Below are 22,550 nucleotides of genomic sequence, written 5' to 3'. Positions count from 1 at the left end.
GGTTATGGGGAGCACAAGGGCCCACTCTACAGGTGTTACACAACAGAGATCTAAAGTGCTTTTAATACAAAACAATGTTTATCATATAAATCCAGTTAACATTTTATAAACACACAGTAAACATCTTAGCTACTATCAACTCAATTACTTCCCTCAAAGAATACAGTACTCTATAAGTAACCCTTAATATTTCCCAGCAACATCCATAAGACAAATACCCTCTTTAACAACGACAGCAGGTTTAAATTCTCTACTGAGAGCAGTTATCACTTTTAAATGAGCAAATGATCTGTAGGCATTCTTTTCATGCAGAGAGAGATCAAAACTACACCTTGTTTGGCTGGTTGCAGCTCCAACTCTGAAAAAGAAACTAAACACACACTGTAGCTGCCAGCTCAAAAAGAAAAGTAAAAGCAGACAGGCAGCCCAGCTCCACCCACACTCTGACATCACTGCAGCTACTTGATCAACACCCCTTTCTTAAATGTACATCCACTACAGCTATTTGATAAACACCCATTTCTTAAAGGTACTCTCACATGACAGTATATATAGTTCTGATGAAAAGTCATCAACTGAAATGTTAAATTAGCTTCTCTCTCCACAGATCCTGCCTAGCCTGTTGAGTACTTTATTTTTTTTAAATTTCACAACACAGTATAGTGTGATTACAGAATTCCTCTGACTTGTATTCCATTATTTTAGATTTGTAGTTTAATACTGGCTTTGTTGATGGCTGCTCTACATTGTTTGAATATGTTTTTGTCAATTGTGCTAGGAATCATAGATCTTCCATAACAACAATCTTTATTAGTGTCACAAGTAGGTTTACATTAACACAGCAATGAAGTTACTGTGATAATCCCCTCTTTACCACACTCCGGCACCTGTTCGGGTACACAGAGAGAATTCATAAGGTCCAATTTACCTCATAAGCACATCTGTCGTGACTTGTGGGAGGAAACCGGAGCACCCGGAGGAAGCCCATGGAGACATGGGGAGAACAAGCAGACTCCACACAGACAGTGACCCAAGCTGGGAATCAAACCCGGGTCCCTGGAGCTGTGAAGCAACAGTGCAAACCACTGTGCTGCTGGGGGTTATTGAAGTAGAAGTTACTTACATCCAATAATCTGTCCAGAAATATCAGTGTAAAGGTCAAGCATTAAAATTTTGCATCAACCACTCAGTTAATCAGTGAATATAAAAGTACACATCTTAAATCAAGATGTACAGGTGTAGAAAATTGCATGAAGTTACAGCATAGACGTCAAAATAGCTCTATTTGGCCAATCTTGTGCTGTATATTAGTATTTCAATAAGTATTGTTGTTAATGGAATGCTGATTCAAATATGTAATTCCCCATATCCCACGCTTTCCAGATAAGGTATAACATTAGTGCAGATGATATTCCCATTTCCAGAAGAAAAATTCAACACTTGACTTGTACTCCAGGATATCCAGTTGATAACTCAGAAGAACAATTTGCAAAGACTGAGGGCAGCTGATTATTTTCATTCCGCCAAAGAGTGACTTGTCGACCCTTAAACCCTAACATTTTAGGAAAGGGTACAAAAAATATTGATCGGTCTAAAATTTGCCAATTGGATGATAAATATGATCATGTATATGTCTAATATAAAATGATTCAACAATATCCTGAAAATAAATTGTCGGCACTGCAACATTTTTTTTGGTCTCTTGTTCATTTGTTGCTACAGATCAGCCTCATTTCACATTAATTTTATTTAGCATTGACAACTGCTTCGCTATTTCTTTGTTGCTTGTCTTTACCCACCTGTTTCTCAATGAGGATGACTCGACCAAGAAGTTGGTCTTCTAGCCCTCTCATCGTGACAGTAAAATCGATAATGGCAGTCTTAGCACTGATCTCAGGGGTGTAAGCAGGATTGGCCAGTTTTGTGGTGATATACAAGGTGAATCCCAACATTACGTCAATTTCTTTGTCACCAACCTTTACCTAGCATCAAAGAAGTGGGTGCAATATGTTTATTTCTTCTCATCCATTTGTTTGCATTTATTGCAAAATTTAAAATGTGAAAGAATAAATGTTCTTTTTAAAGGTAACTACTGGCTTTGGTGTGTTCACCTATTCAGAGTCTGCAATTATTTAGAAGGTCACACATCACATTTTTGAAAGGCTTGAGAAAACATAACACATCGTGATAACAAAATACTGAACAATAGAGAACAAAACATTTAAGAAAGGAACTGTTTGTGAGTTTATATGAGGTTGGATGGGGGTATCTATAATTCAAAGAATTAAAATATAAAAGTGAGCTTTGGCTGTATCCAACCTGTGCTCAATTTAGAAAAGCAGTCAAATGTTAATACAATTAATAGTGCAGTCCACTATTGATCTTCAATGCTGTCACTCCTTGTAATTTGTAATTGATTTGCAAAAATTAGTTTGTGTACAGCCCAAAATTACGACCAGAAAATTCAGTAGCTCTTGATATTGGAAGGCCAGGATGCTCAGATGGGAAGCACAAACCAAACGCCATCCGGAACTTTCCGGCTGTTCACACTGGCAGGTTTCACCGTGGCAAGGGGTACATTCAACAGGAAACCCCACTGACAATGGCGGGACCAGAAGATCACGGCATCGTCCAGTGGTGTGCCGCTGAGGAAAATCCCGCCCATCATCTGATTTGATAGAGTTGCTGATTCATCGCAATCTGAATATCATCAGCCTTTGAGCATGGAACTCTATATAGCAAGATGAATGGCGCAATTTGCCTTCTAGTTACTAAATAGATCATTTATCGCACCCTTCAATTTTTGAAACATCAAAACATCCTATTTACTGGCCAACGCTCCATGATGCAGCGTATAAATGCTGCTCCTACAACAAAAAGATTCAGAAGAGGAGATGAGATCCAGGGACCATCGGTTTTGCCAGAACAACCTTTAAAGCGAGCTCTATGAACACAACATGGAGAACTGTAGTCAGATATTCAACTGAATGGTAAAAAGAGACAGCTGAGAATTGAAATGCAAAATTCAACAGGCCAAACTTTCACTTGGCTGTGGAGATGCGGCAAAGGCGGGAGAGCCCACAATTTCATGCTGTGGGCTAGTGTGCCAGTCTGCCACCATAGACCCACTTCCAAGCAATCTTCGTTGAAGCTGGGTTGGGAGGTTACTCCATCTGAATGCTAGTGGCGGATACAGGACTGTTAATGTGACCACTGAGGACACTTCTCAGAAGCTATCTGGAATTTTCCAAATGCTTGTCATGTGTGTGTGTGTGTGCCTGTCTGTGTGTATGTTGTGGTTGGGGGGGGGGGGTCAATGATGCCTCATTAACTTAACCGTCCACCTCCAATCTCAGCCAGGAATGTCCGATAGCTACAGCTGTGGGTATGGGCCATCCTGTGAAGGGTTTCTCTTCCATATTGATGGTCTGACAACTGTGCCACTTTTTAGTTTCACTCTATGAAAAGTATTTCAAATGGTCTCTCCTTCTTGTTCCCCAACTCACATCAGCAGTCTTACCTCTAATGGCGGGGCTACCCCTTTTTCAATCCTATTAGTTCTCCAGCCTCGGAACCCACCCTCTGTCCTTAATTGGTCAGGGATTCTGAAGGTGGCCCCTTAATTAGTTGTCTCCTCAAACAATCTACTTCTGGGTCCCAGCGCCAACCTGCCCGGGTTCCCTAACCACATTCATTCCCGATGGAAGGATCAGAACTCAGGAATAATTCAGTTGCACATGTCACATAGTAACATAATGGTATTATTAGTCAAGTTTAGCTGTTATCCATTAACAATATTTTTATTGAATCAAATCAGCTTTTATTATTTGAATGAGGTGTGACTCTTTTTAACAATATAAAAATCCCACTGTGAGTAAACATTTATTTCTTCAAAATGCTTAATTATTTCAAATTTGATCTTACTTTGTAAGTTGATCCTGACTTAATAAAATTCTTTTCTAGCACATTGTCAAGAGCAGGATCCAATTCCTCTCCGACATCCTCCATTAGCAGGGGTCGTCCCAAAGACAGGCAGTCCTCTAGGTGACTTCTGAAGTACTTATGATTTAGTGATGTTATCTACCAAAAAAAAATGTAATCATACAATTAGTAAAAAAACATTCAGTGAAATTAATAAGAAATGGAAGCTACAATTAGGCTTGTTTCAAAAAATTGGTCCAAAAACTCCAAAAGAACATTTCAGAATATATGGGCGGAATTCTCCGCTCCCGCGATAAATCGGGAAGGCCGTCGTGAACTCGGCCAAGTTTCACGTCGGCCTCGGAGGCCGCTCCTCTCACCTTATTCATCCCCACTAGGCTAGGAGCGGCGCTCCGTAACTCTTGGCCGCCGGGCCTTGATGCTTGCGTCAAGGCGGCGCGCAGAGAATGACGCGACGGCGGCGCCTAAGTGACGTCAGCCGTGCATGCTCAGGTTGGGCGGCTGCAACCCGCGCATGCGCGGCTGACGTCACGACGGCTGACGGCTCAAACCCACGCATGCACGGTTGCCGTCTTTCCCGCAAGACGTGGCGGCTTGATCTTGCGGGACGGCGGAGGGGAAAGAATGCGTCGCTTTGAGACGCTGGCCCGACGATCGGTGGGCAGGGGGGCGTGTCGTGAGTCACCCGGCCTCTCGCGATTCTCCCACCCGGCGTGGGGAGCGGAGAATTCCGCCCATTGACTCCGATCGTATGCTCCCTCAGACTGTTTTGTTCAATTTCACATCAATTTTTCTGACACCTTCAAGAGCTAGCCACATCAAGTGAAAGTATTGTGCATTTGTACATGCAGATTCAATGTGACTTTGTGGAGTCGACTTTATTGGAATTACGTTGACAGATGCACCGGGAACTGAATACATGAGGTCTCTCAAAATTTAAATAGTCAATTTCCTTGTAGTGCATCATAGAATCGTACAACACAGAAGGAGGCCATCTTTCGCCTCTGGCATGTGCCAAAGATGTGACAGTTATTATAAAATATTTATGACTTTTCGTTGGGGTTACTAAAACATATGTTGTTATATACAAACTTGAAAGGTACACTCTCAGTAAAGTAGAAAAACATTTAGAAATAATAGTATATATAGAAACAAAGAATACAACAATGAGTAATAAGCATGGATTTTGAAAAGGAAAATTTAATATTTTGATGAGGTAAGAGAGAGAGGATAGACAATGGGAATACAGTAGATGTAATTTATCTACATTTTCAAAACACTTTCAATAAGGAGCCTGATAATAGACGAATGATTAACCTCAGAAAATGTGGATCCAGGGGGCAGGTGCCATATTGGATTTTTAGCTGGCATCAAGATAGAAAAGGAGCAAAGAGGAGTTATTAAGAATGGTGGAAGATGGGAAGTAGTATTCCACAAGGATCAGTGCTGGGAGCACCGTGTTCACAATTTATATTAACTATATAGACTTTGGAATCAAAAACAATAGGGTGAATTTTACTGCACAGCATATTGCTTCCCCCCCCCCCCCCCCCCCATCCTCCCCTTACTGGTAAGAAAGTCAATCTTGAAGCAGCAGGGTTGAAATGGTTGCGTCACAATGATATTTTGACAGGGGTGGTCCTAACAAGATGAGAGTGGGACTTCCACCCCTTAGTGGGAAAATATTGGATGCCACAAATTGGAGGAAATAGTCAACACCGAGGACAAATGCCACAAGTGATGAGTGGACATTAATAAACTTGCAAAATGGGGATATAATTGGCAAAGGAGGTACAACACAGAAAAATATGAGGTAAGGAAGTACAATGTTCAGTGGAATAGCGGAACAAAGGGACAAAGGGATTTCTGAGTGCATACGCACCAATTACTAAAAATTACACCACAGCTTGGTGACGCCATTAAAAAGCAAACTAAGCAGTAGGTTTTATTTCGAGAGGGATAAAATTGAAAGTTAGAGAAGTAATGCAATACCTTTATCAAACTGGGGAGGCAGTGACCTAGTGGTATTGGGCGAAATTCACCGACCCCCCGCAGGGTCGGAGAATCGCCCGGGCCCGCCGAATCCCGCCACAACCGTGGCAGAAATTCTCCGCCACCCGGGAATGGCCGGGGGCGGGAAACACCACTCGCCGATCGGCGAGCCCCTGCGGCGATTCTCCGGCCCGCGATGGGCCGAAGACCCGCCGCTCGGAGGCCTCTCCCGCCGCCGTAGTTTGAACCACCTCTGGTGGCAGTGGGATCAGCGGCGCGAGCGGGCCCCCGGGGTCCTGGGGGGGGCGCGGGGCGATCGGACCCCGGGGGGTGCCCACACGGTGGCCAGGCCCGCGATCGGGGTCCACCGATCGGCGGGCGGGCCAGTGCTGTGGGGGCACTCCTTTTCTTCCGCCGCCGCCACGGCCTCCACCATGGCGGAGGCGGAAGGGAATCCCCCAGTGCGCATGCGCCGGTAATGACGTCAGCGGCCGCTGACGCACCGGCGCATGCGCAAACCGGCGAAGGCCTTTCGGCCAGCCCCGGCGCCGGGCGGCGGGCATCAAAGGCCACTGGAGCCGGTTTGGGTGGCAGTCGGTGTGGTGCCAACTGCTCCGGCACAGGCCTAGCCCCTCAATGTGAGGGCTTGGCCCCTAAAGGTGCGGCGAATTCCGCACCTTTGGGGAGGCCCGACGCCGGAGTGGTTGGCACCACTCCGTTACGCCGGGACCCCCCGCCCCGCCGGGTAGGGGAGAATCCCGCCCATTGTCACTGGATTAGTAATCCGGAGACCCAGGGTATACTCTGACAATGTGGATTCAAATCCCACCATGGCGTATGGTGAAATTTTAATTCAATAAAAGAAAATCTGGAATTAAGTCTAATTATGACCATCAAACCATTGCTGATTGTTGTAAAAACCCATCTGGATCACTAATGTCCTTCAGGGAAGGATATCTGCCGTCCTTACCTGGTCTTGCCTAAATGTGACTGCAGACCCACACAGTGATGCAGTTGACTCTTAACTGCCCCCCAGTTAAATGGCCGAGCAAGCCACTCAGTTCAAGGGAAATTAGGGATGGGCAACAAATTCTGGCCCAGCCAGCAACGCCCACATCCCAAGGACATATAGAACGATACAGCGCAGTACAGGCCCTTCAGCCCTCAATGTTGCACCAACATGGAAAAAAAACTAAAGGCCATCTAACCTACACTATGCCCTTATCATCCATATGCTTATCCAATAAACTTTTAAATGCCCTCAATGTTGGCGAGTTCACTACTGTTGCAGGTAGGGCATTCCACGGCCTCACCACTCTTTGCGTAAAAAACCCACCTCTGACCTCTGTCCTATATCTATTACCCTTCAATTTAAGGCTATGTCCCCTCGTGATAGCCACCTCCATCCGCGGGAGAAGGCTCTCGCTGTCCACCCTATCTAACCCTCTGATCATTTTGTATGCCTCTATTAGGTCACCTCTTAACCTTCTTATCTCTAACGAAAACAACCTCAAGTCCATCAGCCTTTCCTCATAAGATTTTCCCTCCATACCAGGCAACATCCTGGTAAATCTCCTCTGCACCCGTTCCAAAGCTTCTACGTCCTTCCTATAATGGGGCGACCAGAACTGTACGCAATACTCCAAATGCGGCCGTACTAGAGTTTTGTACAACTGCAACATGACCTCATGGCTCCGGAACTCAATCCCTCTACCAATAAAGGCCATCACACCATAGGCCTTCTTCACAACCCTATCAACCTGGGTGGCAACTTTCAGGGATCTATGTACATGGACACCGAGATCCCTCTGCTCATCCACACTACCAAGAATTTTACCATTAGCCAAATATTCCGCATTCCTGTTATTCTTTCCAAAGTGAATCACCTCACACTTCTCCACATTAAACTCCATTTGCCACCTCTCAGCCCAGCTCTGCAGCTTATCTATGTCCCTCTGTAACCTGCAACATCCTTCCGCACTGTCTACAACTCCACCGACTTTAGTGTCGTCTGCAAATTTACTTACCCATCCTTCTGCTCCCTCCTCTAGGTCATTTATAAAAATGACAAACAGCAACGGCCCCAGAACAGATCCTTGTGGTACGCCACTCGTAACTGAACTCCATTCTGAACATTTCCCATCAACCACCACTCTCTGTCTTCTTTCAACTAGCCAATTTCTGATCCACATCTCTAAATCACCCTCAATCCCCAGCCTCCGTATTTTCTGCAATAGCCGACCGTGGGGAACCTTATCAAACGCTTTACTGAAATCCATATACACCACATCAACTGCTTTACCCTCGTCCACCTGTTCAGTCACCTTCTCAAAGAACTCGATAAGGTTTGTGAGGCATGACCTACCCTTCACAAAACCATGCTGACTATCCCTAATCATATTATTCCTATCTAGATGATTATAAATCGTATCTTTTATAATCCTCTCCAAGACTTTACCCACCACAGATGTTAGGCTCACCGGCCTATAGTTACCGGGGTTATCTCTACTCCCCTTCTTGAACAAAGGGACCACATTTGCTATCCTCCAGTCCTCTGGCACTATTCCTGTAGCCAATGATGACCTAAAAATCAAAGCCAAAGGCTCAGCAATCTCTTCCCTGGCTTCCCAGAGAATCCTAGGATAAATCCCATCAGGCCCCGGGGACTTATCTATTTTCACCTTGTCCAGAATTGCCAACACTTCTTCCCTACTCACCTCAATGCCATCTATTCTAATAGCCTGGGTCTCAGCATTCTCCTCCACAATATTATCTTTTTCCTGAGTGAATACTGACAAAAAGTATTCATTTAGTATCTCGCTTATCTCCTCAGCCTTCACACACAACTTCCCACCACTGTCCTTGACTGGCCCTACTCTTACCCTAGTCATTCTTTTATTCCTGACATACCTATAGAAAGCTTTTGGGTTTTCCTTGATCCTACCTGCCAAAGACTTCTCATGTCCCCTCCTTGCTCGTCTTAGCTCTCTCTTTAGATCCTTCCTCGCTTCCCTGTAACTATCAAGCGCCCCAACTGAAACTTCACGCCTCATCTTCACATAGGCCTCCTTTTTCCTCTTAACAAGAGATTCCACTTCTTTGGTAAACCACGGTTCCCTCGCTCTACCCTTTCCTCCCTGTCTGACTGGTACGTACTGATCAAGAACACGCAATAGCTGTTCCTTGAACAAGCTCCACATATCCAGTGTGCCCAACCCTTGCAGCCTACTTCTCCAACCTACACATCCTAAGTCATGTCTAATGGCATCATAATTGCCCTTCCCCCAGCTATAACTCTTGCCCTGCGGGGTATACTTATCCCTTTCCATCACTAATGTAAAGGTCACCGAATTGTGGTCACTGTCTCCAAAGTGTTCACTTACCTCCAGATCTAACACCTGGCCTGGTTCATTACCCAAAACCAAATCCAAAGTGGCCTCACCTCTTGTTGGCCTGTCAACATATTGTGTCAGAAAACCCTCCTGCACACATTGTACAAAGAACGACCCATCCAATGTACTCGAACTATATCTTTTCCAGTCAATATTAGGAAAGTTAAAGTCTCCCATAACAACTACCCTGTTACTTTCGCTCTTTTCCAGAATCATCTTCGCCATCCTTTCCTCTACATCTCTAGAACTATTAGGTGGCCTATAGAAAACTCCCAGCAGGGTGACCTCTCCTTTCCTGTTTCTAACCTCAGCCCATACTACCTCGGAAGAAGAGTCCCCATCTTGCACCCTTTCTGCCACCGTAATACTGTCCTTGACTAGCAGCGCCACACCTCCCCCTCTTTTGCCCCCTTCTCTGACTTTACTAAAGCACCTAAACCCCGGAACCTGCAACAACCATTCCTGTCCCTGCTCTATCCATGTCTCTGAAATGGCCACAACATCGAAGTCCCAGGTACCAACCCATGCTGCCAGTTCCCCTACCTTATTTCGTATACTCCTGGCATTGAAATAGACACACTTCAAACCACCTACCTGAACACTGCCGCCTTCCTGCGAAGTCAAATCTGTGCTCCTGACCTCTCTACTCTCAATCTCTCGCACCCCAAAACTACAATCCAGGTTCCCATGCCCCTGCTGAATTAGTTTAAACCCCCCCAAAGAGTACTAACAAATCTCCCCCCCAGGATATTGGTGCCCCTTAGGTTCAGATGTAGACCATCCTGTCTATAGAGGTCCCACCTTCCCCAGAAAGAGCCCCAGTTATCCAGAAATCTGAATCCCTCCCGCCTGCACCATCCCTGTAGCCACGTGTTTAATTGCTCTCTCTCCCTATTCCTCGTCTCACTATCACGTGGCACGGGCAACAACCCAGAGATAACAACTCTGTTTGTTCTCGCTCTGAGCTTCCATCCTAGCTCCCTAAAGGCCTGCCTGACATCCTTGTCCCCTTTCCTACCTATGTCGTTAGTGCCAATGTGGACTACGACTTGGGGCTGCTCCCCCTCCCCCTTAAGGACCCGAAAAACACGATCCGAGACATCACTTACCCTTGCACCTGGGAGGCAACATACCAAACGTGAGTCTCTCTCGCTCCCACAAAATCTCCTATCTGTGCCCCTGACTATTGAGTCCCCAATTACTAATGCTCTGCTCCTCTCCCCCCTTCCCTTCTGAGCAACAGGGACAGACTCCGTGCTAGAGTCCCGCACCCCATGGCTTACCCCTGGTAAGTCGTCCCCCCCACAAGTATCCAAAACGGTATACTTGTTACTCAGGGGAACGACCGCAGGGGGTCCCTGCACTGTCTGCTTCTTCCCAGTCCCTCTTACAGTTACCCATCTATCTCCAGTCTTTGGTGTAACTACTTCCCTGAAGCTCCTATCTATGACCACCTCTGCCTCCCGAATGATCCGAAGTTCATCCAACTCCAGCTCCAGTACCATAACTCGGTCTTGTAGGAGCTGGAGCAGGCTGCACTTCCTGCAGGTAAAATCAGCAGGGACACTAACAGCATCCCTCACCTCAAACATCCTGCAGGAGGAACATTGCACTACCTTCCCTGCCATCCACTTAATTTCAACCAAGTTCTGGTAAACAAATATAAAACAAATAAAAAAAATAATAATATAATATAGCACTTACCTGCTCACCCCAATGGGTCTTATTATTAGGTTAGAGGAGGAGGGCGGGTGGGAGACACTACACGTGTAGTGTCTCGGGTATCCTCTCCACCACAATTTATTGGCTAGGAGAAAATCCTTCCCAGAAGTCCGCGGGTCGTACTTCCGGTTCCCGCCTTATATTATCTTTGCTCCCACTGGCACCCCGCCGCTCTCAATGTGTCCCCTCCCGCTGTTTTGAATGTCCCGGCTGTCTTACCTCTCGCGCTCTTTTCAATGTCCTGGCTGTCTCTCCTCCCGCGCTGTTTTGAATGTCCCGGCTGTCTTACCTCTCGCGCTCTTTTCAATGTCCCGGCTGTCTCTCCTCTCGCGCTGTTTTCAATGTCCCGGCTGTCTTACCTCTCGCGCTCTTTTCAATGTCCCGGCTGTCTCTCCTCTCGCGCTCTTTTCAATGTCCTGGCTGTCTTACCTCTCGCGCTGTTTTCAATGTCCTGGCTGTCTCTCCTCTCGCGCTGTTTTGAATGTCCCGGCTGTCTTACCTCTCGCGCTCTTTTCAATGTCCTGGCTGTCTCTCCTCCCGCGCTGTTTTGAATGTCCCGGCTGTCTTACCTCTCGCGCTCTTTTCAATGTCCCGGCTGTCTCTCCTCTCGCGCTGTTTTCAATGTCCCGGCTGTCTTACCTCTCGCGCTCTTTTCAATGTCCCGGCTGTCTCTCCTCTCGCGCTCTTTTCAATGTCCTGGCTGTCTTACCTCTCGCGCTCTTTTCAATGTCCCGGCTGTCTCTCCTCTCGCGCTGTTTTCAATGTCCCGACTGTCTCTCCTCTTGCGCTGTTTTGAATGTCCCGGCTGTCTTACCTCTCGCGCTCTTTTCAATGTCCTGGCTGTCTCTCCTCTCGCGCTGTTTTGAATGTCCCGGCTGTCTTACCTCTCGCGCTCTTTTCAATGTCCTGGCTGTCTCTCCTTCCGCGCTGTTTTGAATGTCCCGGCTGTCTTACCTCTCGCGCTCTTTTCAATGTCCCGGCTGTCTCTCCTCTCGCGCTGTTTTCAATGTCCCGGCTGTCTTACCTCTCGCGCTCTTTTCAATGTCCTGGCTGTCTCTCCTTCCGCGCTGTTTTGAATGTCCCGGCTGTCTTACCTCTCGCGCTCTTTTCAATGTCCCGGCTGTCTCTCCTCTCGCGCTGTTTTCAATGTCCCGGCTGTCTTACCTCTCGCGCTCTTTTCAATGTCCCGGCTGTCTCTCCTCTCGCGCTCTTTTCAATGTCCTGGCTGTCTTACCTCTCGCGCTCTTTTCAATGTCCCGGCTGTCTTACCTCTCGCGCTCTTTTCAATGTCCCGACTGTCTCTCCTCTTGCGCTGTTTTGAATGTCCCGGCTGTCTTACCTCTCGCGCTCTTTTCAATGTCCTGGCTGTCTCTCCTCTCGCGCTGTTTTGAATGTCCCGGCTGTCTTACCTCTCGCGCTCTTTTCAATGTCCTGGCTGTCTCTCCTTCCGCGCTGTTTTGAATGTCCCGGCTGTCTTACCTCTCGCGCTCTTTTCAATGTCCCGGCTGTCTCTCCTCTCGCGCTGTTTTCAATGTCCCGGCTGTCTTACCTCTCGCGCTCTTTTCAATGTCCCGGCTGTCTCTCCTCTCGCGCTCTTTTCAATGTCCTATTTTTTTTTTAAAGTTGGCTAGTCCACAGTTAAGAATACTGCATGGAGTTCTTGTTAAGAAACTGATATAGGGGCTCTGGAGAGAGTTCAGAGAAGATTTACTTTGTTGATATCAGAAAAAGTGTGAGTGCAGCATGTAGATCAGGCCAGAATTGACAGGCTTTGTCTGTTTTCTCTTGAAAAAGGAAGAGAGAAGAGTGATGTAATAGAGGTCTTTAAAATTATAGATATAAGAATAGATATATTTATAATTATAGATAGAGAAAGAATGTTTCTTCAAGTGGGAAAGAGCATAACAAGAAGCCTCAATATAAGATAGTTTCCAAGAAATTATGGAGTTCAGAAAATCTTTACCCAAAGAAATTGGTACACGGAAGATTCACAAAGTTGATTCCTGGGGTGAAATGATTGCCTCATGAGGAAACGTTCAGCAAGTTGGGCCTACACTCATGAGAGTTTTGAAGAAATGGAAACATATAAGAATCTGAGGGGACTTGACAGGAATGAGAGGATGTTTCCCTTTCTGAAGGAATCTAAAACTAGAAGTCACAATTTCAAAATGTTTAAGACTGAGGTGAGGAGGAATTCATTTTCTCAGGCGGTTGTTAATATTTGTAACTTTTCTCTCCCGGTGAACCGCAGAGGCTGGGCCAATGAATATAGTCAAGGCTTGAGTTGGACAGATTTTTGATTGACAAGAGAGTCAAGGGTTCTGGGGACAGGCAGGAAAATGGAGTTTAAGGCCATGATCTAATTGACTGGAAGAACAGACTTTAGGGGCAAATTATTCTGATCTTGCTCTTATTTCTTATGATACGTTTTTATTACGATGAGAATGTGGAACTCACTACCACACAAAATGATTGAAACAAATAGTACAGATGTATGTAATTGGAATATAAATAAGCACATGAGAGAGAAGGGAATAGAGGATTACAATGGTAGATTTGGATGAGAATAGATGGGAGTAGGATTGAGTGGAATCACAAATTGAACTCGCAGGGGGTGCTTAGCAACTGGAGGCCCTTGTAAGGATAAAACAAAACTTATAAGTTTTAGTTTGAGCTGGATATATTGCAGTTGGAGACAGGACACTGGGGAGTGTACTTCTCTCAACTCTGTCAGGAAATGCTGGACTGGACAAGGGAATTTCAAACTTCCTGAGGAACAAAGTGCAGTCCAGATAAGCAGGGGGTTGGGACAGAAAGAATATCTAAGGTGACAGGAGTCATCAAAGAATAACAGAAAAAATCAAGGAAGAGTAAACAAAACATTCTGAGTTAAAGAGACAACTGCAGTAACCAGATTTAAAGTGGTACAGCAGACTTCAATGGTAAATTAAATGTCTGATGTCATTTTAATTATGTCTGGGAATTGAGAGTTAAAGCGATTGTGAACAGTTTGTACAGCTCTCATGACAAAGAAATCCTAAAGGGGTTGGTGTAAATCCTAAACTGGATTCACTTTTAAAAGTGGAGCGGTAGCTCAGTTTAAAAGAGGCATTTGGAAAACATGACCTAGATTTTGGACTGCAAACCGCTAATGGAAATTATTAATGTGAACCAAGTGTATTGTTAGGAGTTGGAGCTTGGAAACTCCCCTGGGCAATCATCTGGAGGGATTCTGATGAGAAAACCACAGACATTGACTTGGGTTTGGAGCAGAGTGTCTGTATGTGACCACAGCCAATTTACATGCTTAAAATGGACTTTCTGTTAATGGGACCATTGTACCTTAAAATGCACTTTGCAATCCATGTTAATCGTAAAATCTGATATTTTTTTTAAGCTGAGGGGAAGTGAAAGAGTATTGTATCATTATCCAAGTTTTTCATGTTTAATAAATGTTTTTTTTCTTGTTGTTAAAACTAATTAGCGGTCCCATGATTCTGTCTGTCCACGTTTTACAAAGAAAAGTACAAGTTACGATCTTTTGAGACAGGGTCCCATTGTGGAACCTTCCCAACCAGTTATAACATCAAATGGGAATCGCAACACTTGGGAAATAATAAAACACCAATTTTTATGTATATGAAGAGATAACCGGAAATTAGTTGATGCCACACCTGTGTTAGAGGCATACAACAAGCACCTAAAAATGCAATTTTGGCGGATTCTCCCCATATCTGCATGAGTTTCACGCCCACAACTGAAAGATGTGCAGGTTAGGTGAATTGGCCATGCTAAATTGCCCCTTAAGTGGAAAAAACAAAATGAAATACAATGAAAATCGCTTATTGTCACATGTAGGCTTCAAATGAAGTTACTATGAAAAGCCCCTACTCGCCACATTCCGGCGCCTGTTTTTGGAGGCTGGTACGGGAATTGAACCGTGCTGCATGTAAATAATGAGGTTAACATGCATTTCAGAATCTTTTTCCAATTTAGGCTGCTCTGGATCAAGTCTTAATGCTTAATAGTACCTCCACTGTTAAGGTTGTCAATTCTGGTTGGTGTGAGGGCATGCTGACATGAATCATGACATGTCTCCCACGGCATGCACCTGGTCAGCAGAAGACCAGAATCCACAAAAGAGGTTTAGGTGAGTTCTTGGATCGGGGGAAGAGGGTCGTGGCCTGGGCATTGCGCCCTGCTATGGCCCATTGGCACTGCCCAAGCACTGCCCCAGCATTACCCAGGCAATGCCCCACGGTTCTGCTCCTTGGCAGTGCTGGAGGTGTCCATTGCGGGTGTTTGCATGGGTGACTTCCATGAGGGGTTTGTTGTGTTGCCTGGTGGGAGGGCGGGGAGGGGGGGGGGGGGGGGGCGTTATTCCATGGGGGTTGGAGTGGTGTTTGGGGGTGGGAGGGGATTATTTTTTCTGATTTTTTTTGTTTTGGGCACTGTTTAAAAAAGATGCCCTGATCTTTTAGGATATAAGTCACTAGCTGGGTGAGCCACCAGCATAGGACCTGCTCTTTGGAATAATTTTTTCTGTGTGCTCAACAATAAGGCAGAGGAAGCTGCTGTTGTGGCCTGTGGCTTCCATGTCATCTTTCCCACCTGCTGTCACACACTGCAAAAACTTGTCACAAGTAGGCTTACATTAACACTGCAATGAAGTTACTGTGAAAAACCCCGAGTTGCCACACTCCGGCGCCTGGTTGGGTACACAGAGGGAGAATTTAGAATATCCAAATTGCCTTATGGCTAGTCTTTCGGGACTTCTGGGAGGAAATCGAGCACCTGGAGGAAACCCAGGCAGACACAGGGAGAACGTGCAGACTCCACACAGACAGTGACCCAAGCCGGGAATCGAACCTGGGACCCTGGTGCTGTGAAGCCGTAGTGCTAACCACTATGCTACCATGCTGCCCATTAGCTTAAACATTAGGTAGGGCGGCATGTGGTGCAGTGGTTAGCACTGGGAATGCGGCGCTGAGGACCCGGGTTCGAATCCCAGCCCCGGGCCACTGTCAGTGTGGAGTTTGCACATTCTCCCCATATCTGCATGAGTTTCACGCCCACAACTGAAAGATGTGCAGGTTAGGTGAATTGGCCATGCTAAATTGCCCCTTAAGTGGAAAAAACAAAATGAAATGCAATGAAAATCGCTTATTGTCACATGTAGGCTTCAAATGAAGTTACTGTGAAAAGCCCCTACTCGCCACATTCCGGCGCCTGTTTTTGGAGGCTGGTACGGGAATTGAACCGTGCTGCTGGCCTGCCTTGGTCTGCTTTAAAAGCCAGCTACTTAGCCATGTGCTAAACCAGCCCCCCCCACAGACCACCCCCGGAAACTTCCACGCTGAGGTCCCGCCGGCTGAGAGCAGATTAGAACGGCGCCGGCGGGACTCGGGTTTTGTACGACGGCCGCTCAGCCCATCCCGGGTCGAGAATTGGCGGGGAGGCTGCGTAGAATGGCCGCCGACCGGCGCTGCGCCAACCATGTCAGCGCCAATGGCGCCAATTTTCTGCTCTGCGTGAATCGTGTCCCAGCGTTGGGGCGGTGTGCCACGATTCACGCCGGTCGTAGGGATTCTCCGGCCCGGCCCCGGGCTGAGAGAATTCTGCCCAGAATTCCAAAAAAAAAATGAATTCCATGAGATGAATAACATTTTTGATGCATGTTGAGGACAAATACTGGCAAAGGTGCATTGAAATGGTCTGTTTACCTTAAAGAAAACAATGGGCGGGATTCTCCATTGCCTGATGGCGGTATCGTAATCGGCGATCAGGTGGAGAATCGATTCCGACGTCGAAATCGGGGCCAGTGCCGGTTTGATGCCGGTCAGCCATGCTCCGCCCCCTCCAAAATGGCATCATCGCGTAACGCGCCACACGTCGCCGCAACGGTGTTGGCATGTCATCTGCCGGCCCTCCAACGATGCTTCGCCACTGATGGCCCGAGTTCGCGACTGTGCCGTTGACGTGTTGTCTCAGCCATGCAGGAACCTGCGGACTGTGTCCAGCGCTGTTACACTCAGCCTGGATCCGTGCCGCTGGCTGGGGGGGGGGGCTTCCGAGAGGGCTGGGAAGACTGGTGTGGGGTGGCCAGGGGGTAGCCTGTGGGGACTCGGATGGGGGCTCGGCTCCATGCACGGCCGCGCCATGTTGTATGGCGTGACCGCTGCAGGTTGTCACTTGCGCGCATGCGCAGGCAAGGACCCGGCCATTCTTCAGCCATTTTCGGTGCGGCAGCCAGGAATTTCACCCGGCGCCTCTGCTAGTCCCTCAGTGGTCCAGGAATCGGCGAGGGGTTGATGCCAATTTTCTGGTCATAAAAGACCACACATGCTTCAGCTGGCGTCAGCACTTAGCCGCTGAAATAGAAAATCCAGCCCAATGACTGTTTTACACAGACATATTCTCCATTATTTTAAATCACCGGCATTTTCTAACATTGATATTTTAAATTTGGGGCAATTATAAGATGTATGCCTAGTATTTCTGCTAGATTGTTATTTGTTTTGACACAATTTGGCCAAAATCAACCAAACAGTCGCAAAAGATTAAGCTTAAATAGTGTTCAGCACAACTCGAATTTTTCCAACCCAGAAATGGAATTCAGGCCCTGTGCACAACATTGGCCCAACACCCAGCGTGAATTAATTACTCTGAAGAGTTTTCATTAATTGTGTTCATATGCAGGCATTCAAGGAGACTTTAATAAACTGGTTCTTTTGCAAGAACATTATTAAACAATCCATTTCAAAAGCTTTTAAATATGAATTTTGTTCTAATTTGGTAAGAAACAGACTAATGTATCGCAAAATAAATAGAATTTTTTTAAAAGCAATTTAAAATGTGGTTATTCAGGTGATGATTAGAAACCGTTATATTTTTCTGATAAACTATTATCAGCTGTTTTAATAACATTTCAAGTTATCACTTTTAACTATATGAAGGAAATTTTTTTAAAGCAAAAAATGTTTTTCAAAAATTACATTTTAAAATGCTGCCAAATTGGTTATTGCCAGATTTTTCCTTTAGAACATAGAACAGTACAGCACAGAACAGGCCCTTCGGCCCTCAATGTTGTGCCGAGCAATGATCATCCCACTTAAACCCACGTAACCCGTAACCCAACAATCCCCCCATTAACCTTACACTACGGGCAATTTAGCATGGCCAATCCACCTAACCCGCACATGTTTGGACTGTGGGAGGAAACCGGAGCACCCGGAGGAAACCCACGCACACACGGGGAGGACGTGCAGACTCCACACAGACAGTGACCCAGCCGGGAATCGAACCTGGGACCCTGGAGCTGTGAAGCATTGATGCTAACCACCATGCTACCGTGAGGCTTATTATTTGGAAAGTTGTCAATCAATTTGATGGAAATTCAGTGAGTTGGACACAATTAGGCCAGAATCAGCAATTTTAAGTTGCCACAGTCCCAAGGTGACTATAGGAATGCTTTCCCCTTTGAGGGGGAGAGCAGAGTAGTGGTGATTTAACCTGAGGGGAAAGGTTGAGAAGGTAGGACCTTCATGAATAACCTCAGCCAGTACAGGAACTGAATCCGGGCTGTTAGCCTTACTCCGCATCATGGACCAGCTATCCAGCCAATTGAGCTAAACTGACCCTCAATCAGCAATCACATCCAAGGTGGAAATCTTACCCCATTATAAGCAAAAAACATTTTCCCAGACTTGCCTGCAACTCATTGTTCTTTTCTCTATTTTTAATCCAGATCTTGCCTTGTCCTTGTGGGTCAATCAGAAGTGGGTACCTGGTTGCCTTGGTTACTATGATACCATTCTGTATTGACAGATCATCACTTGGAAGACCCTGGAGGTTCCATTCACCGATTGTAACATTATCAACCAACATATTGATTAGGTTGATGTCCTGAAGATTAAAATGAATGAAAACTGTTGAAGGTTATCACTTTTCCAATGTCATGAATGGGCTCATTGAAAATAAGCAACAATGATTATTCATAAGGCTACTTTTGAGTCACGTAGACTGGAAAGCAATTGAAACACAGTGGACAAGCAGAAATAAAAGAAAATGTTTTTGCAATGATTGCTACTTCACAGAATTATGTGTAATCCAAAGTCGGCCATCTTGTGCCTGCTTCCAACAACAATTTTAAAAACAAAATAGAAATCTCTTCCATTCATTGGCTTTCCGACATTTCATGCCTGAATAGGTGTGAGATCATAGAATCCCTACAGTGCAGGAGGCCATTCAACCCATCCAGTCTGCACCAACCCTTCAAAATACCACCCTACCCAGGCCCAATCTTCCACCCTATTCCTGCAACCTCACCCGAAGGGGCAATTTATCATAGCTAATCCACCTAACCTGCACATCTTCGGACTGTGGGAGGAAACTGGAGCACCTGGAGGAAATCTACACAGATATGGGTAGAATGTGCAAATTCTACACACACATGGGTAGAATGTGCAAACTCCACACAGTCACCCGAGGTGGGAATTGAACCTGGGTCCCTGGTGCTGTGAGGCAGCAGTGCTAACCTGTGAGTCACTGTGCCACCCCTGTAATTGTATAGTAATTGACAGATGTTTGCCAGTTTGTCCTTGAACTAGCCGTTCAGTAATGTACGATGTTGATTGGTGTGGTTTCTCTCCTGTTGCGGAAATGACTTGCGCTCCTGTTCTCTCAAATGATAAAACAGCTTTGGAAAATCCAACTTGGATGTCTTTTAGATATTTTTGAGTTGTGTTTCGGACTACTCTTACAGCTGGCACTGCCTCCCTGTGTCCGGGAGAATATCTCAATTTTCCCAGATTTCTAGTAAAGGTTCACAGTGTGTTTGAGTAATGGACGTAGACCTTTTTCCGATTATTTCAGCTGTTTGCTTTCTGTCCGTGTCTCAGTAATGCAGCAGAACATCACTAGACTTGACTTGCCTAGTGCTTTAATTGTAAAACAAATATATTAAGTAACAGAATAAACAAATTATACCACCAATTCAATATGTTTTTACAGTAATTTTGTATTGTAATAGAAATTGATAAATAATTCACACCTGACATGATAAAGTATGGTTTTTCCATTTCTCTTTTTTCTCAGCACCAAGTGAGCCATCCATTGTGCTTTGCTTTTGTAAACAAGCTATCCAACCTGACTAACTTTTTTAAAAACTCCAGACTGTCTCACAAATTTGACAAAATAATAACTGATACACAGTGACCAAAGCCCAGGAAATTTAAATTACTGTGTGTTGGATTCACAAGGAGCTACAAGCAAAAATACATTTGAACAAATGTAACAAAGCAGTAGGAAATGTTCCTAGTCACGACCATTTGTTGGACTGAAACTGGAGCTGAAAATAAACACATTTGCAAAGGAACAAGAAGAGGTTAGTCAACCCTTGAGCCTGTTTTGCACTCAATTATGTTGTGGTTGATCTGTAACACCTCGAGATTTTATCGTTTTTAATCTTGCCCCACTGTGTGTTATTAAACATGAAGGCAACCGAACGTTGGTCAGTGAGGAGAGTGAATCTCCTGCTGGCCAGGTAATGACTCCAATGCCGCACAGCTTCTACGGTGGCTTGGGCCTCTTTATCGATGGATGAGTGCTGCATTTCGGAGGCATGGAGGGTGCGGGAAAATAATTCCTCGGGCCTGCCTGCCTGGTTGAGGGTGGCGGCCAAAGCGACGTCTGATGCATTGCTCTCCACTTGGAATGGTAACGTCTCGTCGACCGCGTGCATTGCAGCCTTGGCGATGTCGGCCTTGATACGGTTGAAGGCCTGGTGAGCCTCAGCCGTCAGTGGGAAAACGGAGGATTGGATGAGTGGGTGAGCCTTGTCCGCATAGTTTGGGACCCACTGGGCGTAATACGAAAAGAATCCCAGGCATCGTTTGAGGGCCTTGGGGCAGTGTGGGAGGGGGAGTTCCATGTGGGGGCGCATGCGGTCGGGGTCAGGCCCCAGAACTCCATTCTGGACCACATAGCCAAGGATGGCTAAGCGGTTTGTGCTAAACAGGCACTTCTCCTTGTTATACGTGAGGTTGAGGAGAGTGGCGGTGTGGAGAAATTTGGCAAGGTTGGCGTCATGGCCCTGCTGATCATGGCTGCAGATGGTGACATTGTCCAGATACGGAAAGGTGGCCCACAGTCCGTACCGGTCAACCATTCAGTCCATCTCCCGTTGGAAGTCCGAGACCCCGTTGGTGACGCCGAAGGGAACCCTAAGAAAGTGGTAAAGGCGGCCGCCTGCTTCGAACGCAGTGTATGGGCGGTCCGCCTTGCGGATGGGGAGCTGGTGGTAGGCAGATTTCAGGTCCACTGTCGAGAAAACCCGGTACTGTGCAATCTGATTGACCATATCAGATATGCGTGTACATGGGGGGTGCAGGAACAATGGACCTGGATACAGCGACGATTGACCGGGCCTGGCACACCGCAGTGAAATGCCCCATCTTCCCGCAGGTTTTGCAGATTGCACTCCGCACCGGGCAGTGCTGCCGGGGGTTCTTTGTCTGTCCGCAGAAATAGCACTTGGGCCCCCCGGGGTTTGCTGGCTGCCGCGCGGCGCAGGCTTGGGGTTGGCTGGGGGCGGCCGCTGGTCCATGAGGGGGGCGCCATGCGGTCGGGAGCATATGCTTGTACTTTACGGGAGGCTACCGTTATTGAGGTCGCGAGTTTCTTGGTCGCCGCGAGGTCGAGCGTACCCCCTTCCAAGAGGCGCTGGCAGATGTACGCCGACCCTATGCCCGTAATTAGGAGTTCAGTATGTTCAACGGCCGAAACTGCCTGGCAATCGCAGTTCCTCGCCAGGGCGGGCAGGGCACGGCAGAAATCATCCAATGACTCACCGGAGAGTTGTTGCCGCGTGGACAGGAGGTGCCTGGCGTAGAGTTTGTTGATCGGCCGGATGTAGTTCTCTTTCAGAAGTGCAATGGCCTCACTATAGTTGGGCGCATCCCGGATAAGGGGAAAAATATATCGGAGCTCAACCATGTGTACAGGATCTGGAGTTTCTGTGCTTCTGAGGGTTGTTCTGTCGCTGCTCCGTTATAGGCTTCAAAGCAAGCTAGCCAGTAGTCGAAGGCCAATGTGGCATTGTCTGCTTGAGGGTGCAGCTGCAGGCGATCTGGCTTGATGCGTAGGTCCACCGCTGTAAAATCTCTGCTTAATAAATTGATGCACTATCAATTATGACGAGACGAGAGTAGAGAGTAATCATGGCTTTATTAAGCAGAGATGTGTTGCCTCCTGCAGCTGCTGCTGAAATGGCTGCAGCTCGGTGAGCACACACATTTATACTCCGCCTACTGGGCGGAGCCAGCAGGCAGGGATCTACCCCCGTACCTGTAGTACAGGAGCCTTACCGTATTACCTCTCATATACGTATTATACAAACAGTGGTGACTACCACACTGCATCATGAGCTTTCCTATCATTTTCAAGAATTTGATAGATTTCCACACTAATTGTCCATTAAAATTACCATATAAATTTGTGATA

General features: G+C 46.4%; 1 protein-coding gene across 2 annotated transcripts in view; it reads right to left on the bottom strand.

The window, feature by feature from the left end:
• Nucleotides 1–22,550, bottom strand: part of dnah5l (dynein, axonemal, heavy chain 5 like) — a 493,661-nt gene that overhangs the window by 128,179 nt on the left and 342,932 nt on the right. For both annotated transcript variants that reach the window (XM_038797876.1, XM_038797875.1), the window contains exons 63-65: nucleotides 18,759–18,953; nucleotides 3,925–4,080; nucleotides 1,800–1,982 (exon numbers count right to left, since the gene is read on the bottom strand). In XM_038797876.1, the coding sequence (XP_038653804.1) occupies nucleotides 1,800–1,982; nucleotides 3,925–4,080; nucleotides 18,759–18,953 (534 nt within the window). The remainder of the gene's footprint in view (nucleotides 1–1,799; nucleotides 1,983–3,924; nucleotides 4,081–18,758; nucleotides 18,954–22,550) is intronic.

The sequence above is a fragment of the Scyliorhinus canicula genome, chromosome 5 (genome assembly GCF_902713615.1).
Source record: "Scyliorhinus canicula chromosome 5, sScyCan1.1, whole genome shotgun sequence".
NCBI classification, from domain to species: Eukaryota; Metazoa; Chordata; class Chondrichthyes; order Carcharhiniformes; family Scyliorhinidae; genus Scyliorhinus; species Scyliorhinus canicula.
Note: the sequence above shows the minus strand (reverse complement) of the source record. Positions and strands in the feature narration are given on the sequence as shown.